This window comes from Alosa alosa, chromosome 24 (assembly GCF_017589495.1).
Source record: "Alosa alosa isolate M-15738 ecotype Scorff River chromosome 24, AALO_Geno_1.1, whole genome shotgun sequence".
Lineage (NCBI taxonomy): Eukaryota > Metazoa > Chordata > Actinopteri > Clupeiformes > Clupeidae > Alosa > Alosa alosa.
Genome location: NC_063212.1, coordinates 7,179,384 through 7,187,855, shown reverse-complemented (window position 1 = coordinate 7,187,855; position 8,472 = coordinate 7,179,384). Strand labels below are relative to the sequence as shown.

General features: G+C 40.2%; 1 protein-coding gene across 2 annotated transcripts in view; it reads right to left on the bottom strand.

The window, feature by feature from the left end:
* The window catches only part of ptch1 (patched 1), a 52,386-nt gene extending 47,555 nt beyond the window's left edge, over positions 1 to 4,831 (bottom strand). For both annotated transcript variants that reach the window (XR_007192703.1, XM_048236820.1), the window contains exons 1-2: positions 4,270 to 4,831; positions 2,908 to 3,100 (exon numbers count right to left, since the gene is read on the bottom strand). Coding sequence is in view for 1 of the 2 variants with exons in the window: in XM_048236820.1 (XP_048092777.1) it covers positions 2,908 to 3,100; positions 4,270 to 4,437 (361 nt within the window). In the remaining variant the exon portion in view is untranslated. The remainder of the gene's footprint in view (positions 1 to 2,907; positions 3,101 to 4,269) is intronic.
* Positions 4,832 to 8,472: the final 3,641 nt, after the last annotated feature.

Sequence of the window (8,472 nt, the reverse complement as noted above, 5' to 3'; positions counted from 1 at the left end):
TTTTCGGAGGAAAAAAACGAGGGGAGAGGAGGAGGAGGGGGGGGGGAGTGGGAGGCCAGGGGGCGGGCGCAGGGGTAGGTGAGTGAGTGAATCTCTCACAGACGTTTTTTGTGCGTGTGCTCTGGTTTTCAAATAACACCGGCAGCCGAAGGTATGCAAAACATAAACACAGGAGACTTGGAGACTTATCAGAACGCCAGTAGTGAAAGGGAAATGCTCCATTTGTTCTGTTCCGCAGAAGAGGCGTCAGGCTATCAACAAGTTTCCACAATTTATAACTCACTCTTTTACTCCGTAAAAGACTACAAAAGTTTCCCTGTTTTTACCACAACAGCGAGTACATACACGAGTCTTGGTTCTGACATGGAAAATATGAACACACAAAAAAAAAACGCTTGAAGACATAACATACCCACAACCACTGCAAAACACGCTTCACCATACTACAATAACACACAACTGAACACACAACTAAGAAACTATAGCATGCCAGACTCCTCAAACCTTGACACTCTGGGAAGATGCCTGCCTCTCGAGAGATTCACATTTTCCAATCATCTGTGCTGAAGCTTTCCCATACACATCAAAACAGGGATAATTCAATCAAATCCCACAATCCCCACCACAGAATGAGGAGCCCACATTCTTAACCACTCTTCTCCACATTAAAGAGTTGCTTTAAACATGTTGCGCTGATTAAAGTCTTCCTAACATTTCTGACAGACTGAGCCCACCATCCATCAAACTAGTATCATTCAAAATGTCATAAATATAACAATTATGATGAAATTATTTGAAAAATTATGAAAAATTAAAAAAATACCCTTATAGGCGCAAACTTCTGATGAAATAACACTGCCCTCTGCTGGTAAGATTAAGGGATTTCTTATCTAGTTGTATCAATAAAAACAACATAACATCCAATCTAACCTTGCCCTTCTCTTGCTTCTCCTCAGTCTCCACCAGAAGGCCACAAGGCTGCAACTTCTCACTCGACACAGAGGTCATGCCATGGGTATCATATGAGATTTTAAATAGTGGAGCTTAGGCATGATGACCTGCAGTCCTAGGGGACAGTGGCCTGGGGCCCCAAGCCCCCCCACTGACCTTCCTCCACCTTCTCTGAATAGGGGATGGGACAGTGAACTCTGATATTTCATGATTTCTGAGTGTGTGTGTGTGTGTGTGTGTGGGGGGCGGGGGTGGTCCCACTCCAGACCAGCTGAGGGGAAAGGCCTACAGGAAGGCAAATGTTTACGCGAAACCATTTTAATTAAATTCAGACGGTGCGTGCTGAAGGACAAAAAAAAAGTTCAACTTAACTCATGTAAGACAACACTGAATTTAACCCGTGTACCCAGACAGAGAGAGACAGAGCAGAATTGTCTCCTGCTAGAAGCCATTGGATGTCAAATGGGTGACCAGAGGAACCACACCACATATCTGTGAAATGAGATCTCTGTGGTAGTTCTCTGAATGCCTGCTGATTTGGACTGTATTCAAGCTGTGTATTTCAAACAAATACCACAGAGTATAGGGTACAATAAATCTATATCAGTAAATCTGAAAGGGGTAAAAAATCCCATAATGATGATGCCCAAACTGCCCTTTCACACAGTCTCTCCCATCACTTCAATCAAACCAGAGTTCAGTCAGCACAGGTCTTTCTGACCATTCAGGCATTGCAAATGGTATCAGAACAATGTTCCTGTTATCGCTAGTCCCTTCCATTAGATGAAAGGTTGCAGCTTGCCATATGCAGCAAAAATCACCACCTGCTGTAGTCCAATGACAGTATTATCACAACCGCCATGACTGCCTTGCTACAGGTAGTGTGGTTATCATCTAGGAGGCATTTCCAACGTTTACTGAGAGGATGATTAAATTCATTTCCATTCAGTTTTCCCACCATTCACGTCCAGGCATTCATAACAGCAATATGAAGTACTATTACTGTAGCCTAATCCTTTTAAATTGAGGAGGAATGCCATGCAACAGGGACCCCGGACACATACACCCTTCTGAGCCTGATGTGTGTTTCCGAGAAGTTCAAGCAAAGCTGACCTTGAATGAGCCAGAGCACAGACCTTTACCAAATATCTTTTGTGATGTGTCTAATGAAGGGAGATATATTTCATCTGATGTTTCCAAGCAAATCTCTATACATTAAATACTTGGTTAGATAACACCACTTCTCGCATAGGATATGTAATAACATATAGTTGAACAAGGACTTTGATCACATCTTAAATAAATCATATGTTACTCCTTAGTCATGTCTACACCGTAGGCGTTCTCAATGTTAACTGCTGGAATGTGGATCACAGGCGAAAACCCAGGTCGCCCCTCCCCCTCTAAAAAACCTAAAACTATTCCGATTCAAACATTTATAAAACAAGTGTCTTTGGAATACCTTTAAGTTGATTTACTGTTAAAATATGACCGGTTAAATGCTTCGCGTTCTGCATTTTGTGCTCTTCCCCTTTAAACCCCAAGACATCTTTTTGGAAAGTTGAAAGCTGTCCAAAACAGGACCACACACAGCCTCTGAGCAACGCGGATCAAATTCAACTGCTGGAGGCAAATACACACTCGCACACACTCACAAAATGGCGGCTTTGACAAAATTTCAGCCCTCAAACTTTCTTTTGATTTGCTAATTACAGTCACACAAATGTTTGGTTTAAGTATACGAGCTGTTTGGTGCACATACGAATTAAATGTCAAGTTTCTGTTCAGCAAACAATAGATAAAATAAACTGTTTTCACGTTTCATCTGGACTTTTGCCAGAAGTCTTTACAATAAACAATTCCACAGGCTGGCACGGAAGACCCCCCACCCAACCCTGTAAATACTTAGGCTAAATGAAATAAACAGCGTACAAAATAACAGAAAGTGATTCTTACCTTCTACCCAGAGTTTCTCCACGTCGGTTTCTAGATTAGCTGCCTTCAAGCCAACAGCGAAAGCTCCAAATATTAAGAGGCCGACAACTAAAAACTTTCCACAGTTCTGTTGTATATAACACCCCAGTTTAAACAAAAGTCTTTGAAACTTTGCTCTCAGCCATAGCGGTGCTTTTCTTCCAGTCGCCCTCCCCTGCGATGAAACAAGAAATTCCGAACATTAGAATACTGTATGAAACGGATCCGCTGTTACATTGCATTATTCTGTTTTAATGAGGCATTTGTCTGCTCATTGTTATAAATGTGTTATTACACAGACACTTGGGGACATTTCTGTTATAAAGTTGAATGCCACTAAATATTAGATAGGCTACAGTGTTTTGGTTACCCTGACCAATCCTCTTTAAAGTCTTTCACTGTTGGACAGACATATTGCACCTATTTTTGAGAAACATCTGACTGACTATAATTAGCGATATTAGTGTGATGAGTAAACCATGGGGATGCTCATGCTGACACATATTTCCCTTCATTGCATAAAGTGAACAACTGAATCGCTTGAGTGGATCTGGACACTTTGTCTACAACTTATGAGGATGAATCAATGTATCGTTTTCAGCATTCGGAATGTTTACCAAGTACGCTTACATTGTTGCCAGCAATAACAAAGTACTTTGTCTGCAACAAACTAAGTTATTAACTCAGAACACCGATGTAGCAAGTCATATCAACCATGGTGCACGTGGGTTACACGGCTACACCACCTCCCAGATGCATTGCCATAGCGTCAGGGGACGCTGAATGATGAGAATTGGGAACTGGAGCAGCCATCACGAAGGGAGTTACGACAATATTTGTGAACGGAAGAGGGCAGACACATGGATTTTTGCTTCAGCTGTGAGGAAAGAAAACTTGCCCACTCCCGATTCAAATTACTATCACACATTTCTGAGAAGAAGTTTTAAAGTTTTCTATGTCTACCACGAGGGAATCTAGTCTAACTTGCAAGTACCCTCGGCTACAATAGACTGTTCCTCACTGACAATACATAAAATCACATGCCTCTTGCACCCATCATTCCTTGGATGTCACAAATGTCCATAAACTCTCTTCGCATAAGAGGCTACAACTAAACAAATAGCTTAGGTTTATTGCGAGGAATGTTTCCAAACAGTCACGAATGAAAATGAAGACTGAGAAACGAGCTATATGGCTTAAGTATGCCACATGCAAACTTCACTCTCTCGACACCCCATGCGTCCCTCTGTAGCTATCCCGTTACCTAGCGACTTGATAAAGGTTGGTCAATTTACTGTCTATCTACAACCTAAGCTGCACATGAACAGGTATAGAGAAATGCACCTGGGATATTTGCTCCAACGCAAAAGCTGCATCACAGTAACTCGGTCGTTGCAAATATTCCAAATCCAATGTAGTTGTATGGTAGATCCCCCTATTTCTCCGTGTTAACCTCGGCCGATCGGGGTCCCTGTTTTCCTGCTCAGAGGAGACATTAACAGCCGAGGCCATGTTGCAGAACCTGCGCTTTGCTGTTTGTTAACCACGTTATTATATTGTCCCGCAAGCGTTTTTGGATATCCAAAGGAAACAAAGTTTCTCTCTTGGTGATCTCAGATCCACAAAGTACTTCATACTCCTGTTTGGGACGGCGAGTCAGAGTCTGCGCCTTCCATTCCAACATTTCGCGATCCGGAGGTCTCCAACTATTCCCACGTTCACAGTTTTTCTAAAAGCTGCTGATATCAAAACACAAAGCGGAGATGATGCTTTCCATAAATACAATGGCTATGTCGATGGCTCGGTGGTTGTAGCATTCTGAGCGCTCTTCCTCAGGCCGCGGGACACGGCGATCTCTGGGATTCAATAGATGAGAAAAAAGAACACTCTCCATTCGGGGACGGAGGAGGAGGGGTAAGGTAAAAAAGAATCGAAAGCCCGCCTCCAGGGCTGTCAGATGGCCGGACTTTCTTGGATCTGATTGGTTCCAGAAGGGCAAAAATTACTCAGCAAACACGACTATTATTAGCTGCTTAGCAACAGCTCACCAAAGTAGAGAGACCACCCAAGTGGAGAACTCTCGTGTGTTCATCTCAAACTTCTGGGGAGCCTTAAAGCTACCTCGGCCCTATCCGCCTTAGCTAGGAAGTCGGCACAGTTGAGGTTCTCCGAATGGTTTTGGGGCGTCGTTTTTGTTGTTGAACAGAGTGAAACATCTGAAAACAAAATGCCTCGTGGTCTAGAGAGCCCTTTTCATTGCAGCTGTTTGGCGTTTATCTTTAAATATAATAGTGGCCACTGGCCTCAAGTTACAACGAGCCCAGAGGAGGTCCGAACTCCCACTCCCAAGTCACACAACATGGACGAGAACGTAAATGAAGAACGACATTCCTTTTGGAGAAAACTAGGCAATAAACTTAACTAACCAACTTTTGTAATTGCAACTAAGATAGACCATAGGCTCTATTATACATCATTGAAACGTCGACTATTAACCTAATATAACAACAGTTGGACTGGTGAAATAGTAAATTATTACTAGACATAACAGTAATAGCTGTTGTTCTTTACTGTAAGGATTATGTTAACATTAGGCTACTGTTGTTGCTGTTTTCTGACTACAACTATGTTCCTGATATGATACCATATTATTTTTCCGACCATTCATCAGTTCAGGGATTCACCAATTCAGAGGACTGGAATTTTTTTTTTTTATTATTTTCTTGTCAGGGAAACTCTAAAGTGAGCACAGGTAGGCATAGTGGTTTTTCTGCCACTCTGTGGAAATAGGAAGTGGGCCTCTGCCATATCGGACTTTCCATTGGTTGTCAAGTGGTCAAGTGGATACTATCAGCTCAGTTCAGGGGCCCATTGGAGGGATAAATCCACACATCATAAATAAAAAAAATATCAGGCCTAAATATTTTCATGGTGTCTCCAAAGATGTTGCCCTTGAAGTAAAGATGCAACAGATGTTGCAGAGGTCATGTGGTATATCCTGTTGTGGATTTGCACTGCAGTAAGTGCAGTGTTTTAATGTTTCATTATCTTTCACTTTGTTCACTTTGACAGCTGCACAGAGCTCAAGATCAAGCATAGTTCAAGTCTGTCTTTCTAACCAGTCCATAACAGTTTACACAATGACGTGCCATTTCAATTTAAATGCAAAGGTTATTTCCTGGAAATCTAGGCTACCAATTAGAAGTGATATAACTGAAAGGTAAGTTCAAAGCATTTTGTGTCTAGAATTTAGCCCCATTCCTACTTAGCCTAGCCTGGGAACCAGACACATCTGAGAATATGCTGAATTTGGCAGATTCATCTCTCCCATTGAAACTGATTTCCAAATCTCAGGAATCAATAACAACCGTTTATAGGGCAGTGTCTGGTATGGGGCGGATTTTATATGATGCCAGATAGAGGAGCACTGTTAAGGGAAAATTTGTACACAGGCACTGATGGCATCGGTATTTAAAACAGACGTGTATTCTTTGAAAAATGCATAAACACCAGCATCTTGCAAACCTTTGCTGAACAGAGAAATTGCAGTCAGTGTTTGCAGTCCTTCCGAAAGGATTTTGTAAGAGTTTAATTTCAGGTGTCCAGACCGTCTCTCATTCAATTCTCAACTCCCATACATAAAAAATAATGGTACTTAAAGTTATATAAAATGGAATGGGGATTAGGATCATGATGCAGCCATACAGTCATGTCGATATCAATTAATATCAACCTGTTTTCAAGAGCTTATAAGCAAAAACACCTGCTGATGCAGCTGAAATCTAAAGTAATAATGTAATAATACAATGTAAACACATCCAAAGTCAATTTCAAGCAAACCAAAAAGTTAAATGTCATTTAAGCATAACTTATATGCTCATTTTGTATGGATCTGGGCTGGGCTGGGCTGGGCTGGGACGTTCCATTGGGAAATGTTTCCAATTGTAGCATTGTAATAAGTGTAGGCGTTAACTTTGAAATAACTGGTCCAGCCTAACTGCATATTGATCAGGGATACTCCGCCACTAACCTTTGCCAACTGATAATAACCCACACAAGCAGTAAGGACACAATGTGATTTACACATTCTTCCAGCTGCAATTCTTGGGTGCTTGCTGGCGTTGCTACAACTGTTTCACTGCTTCTTCCTCCAACTCTACCACTGGCACTTTCAATTTCAAAACTGACATCATCCCCTCTTGTCACTGATTGGTTCGCCTTCCTGATGGCTGAGGGAAATGTTGGTGCATTGATCGTAGCCAAACAGTTATCTCAGTGAAAGAAAATGAGCTCAGAAGCAGGCAGACAGGGTCAGGCTTTCAACTTTCAGCTTTATAAAACAAAATCTATATTCCGTGGTAAAAATGTGATTAAAATGGACAAAGCTAGCACTTGGAAATGAAACAAGTGAAATGAAACATTGGCTGAATTGTTTCTGATTCCATAAGTTTATCTTTTATTAAATTAAAAAGGGTGAGCAAATATAGCAAATAAGCCTACTATACCTTAAAGACTTCAACCTCTTCCTCATCTTCCAATTTCTTCTTCAAACCCTAAAATAGACTTGCTCAGGCAGCATGCCACATGTTATAGGAGACTGGCAAGTGGCAAAAACCAGGCATTATGCTGGATGTCTTAAGCTTTATCGCATATTATTCAAAAAACTATTTTTAATCATTAGCATTATTTGTGTCTGTATGCATTATAGGCCCATTAGGAGAGGGTTTATTCTAAAGTTAGATATGCAGATGTTCAAGTTCCCCCTGAAATCAATTAACATGTATGTCCATATGAGATTCAAAAGGCAGCTGACATCAGCTGATTTCACCAAATTAGGGGATATTTCAGCACATGGACAGCACTCCTTAAGTACTACGTGACAGCAGTCTGTGTTGAGGAGTAGTATTTTAATTATTATTCGTTTTTTGTTTTATTATTATTATTCGTATTGTATGCATTTTTAGTATGTATGTATTTTTCATTGCTGTATACATTTATACTCTTTGAGATATTAATTAAAACTAGAAAATGGAATTTCGAGGAAATTACCAGTGCATGAAAATGCAAAACATACTGTATATTAACAAATTATACAAAACAAACTTATATTTGGAAACAGTTTTGGGCAGAGCAAACAGTTGGCTGGAGTCATAGTTGATAACAACTGACAGTTGAAATGGCTGAACAGTTAAATAGTTGAGTAGTTAAAATAGTTCAATTATTTAATAGTGAATTATTGTAGTGAGGACATTTATTTTGAAACAGTTGTGGGCAGAGGAAATTGAAGAGTTGAGAGAATCAGAATCTGTAGTCTTAAGTAGGGCTGTCAATCGATTAAAAAAATTAATCTAATTAATTACATACTCTGTGATTAATTAATCTAAATTAATCGCATATATAATTGCTGTGAAAGTATTTTAAATATTTAAATTCAAATGAATCATTGAATAATCAGCATTAGTGACATTAAAGTTAAAAAATTCTTTTATTATTATTTTCACTATTCAAATAATGGCCATAATAATCTATGATATGACCTAATATGCT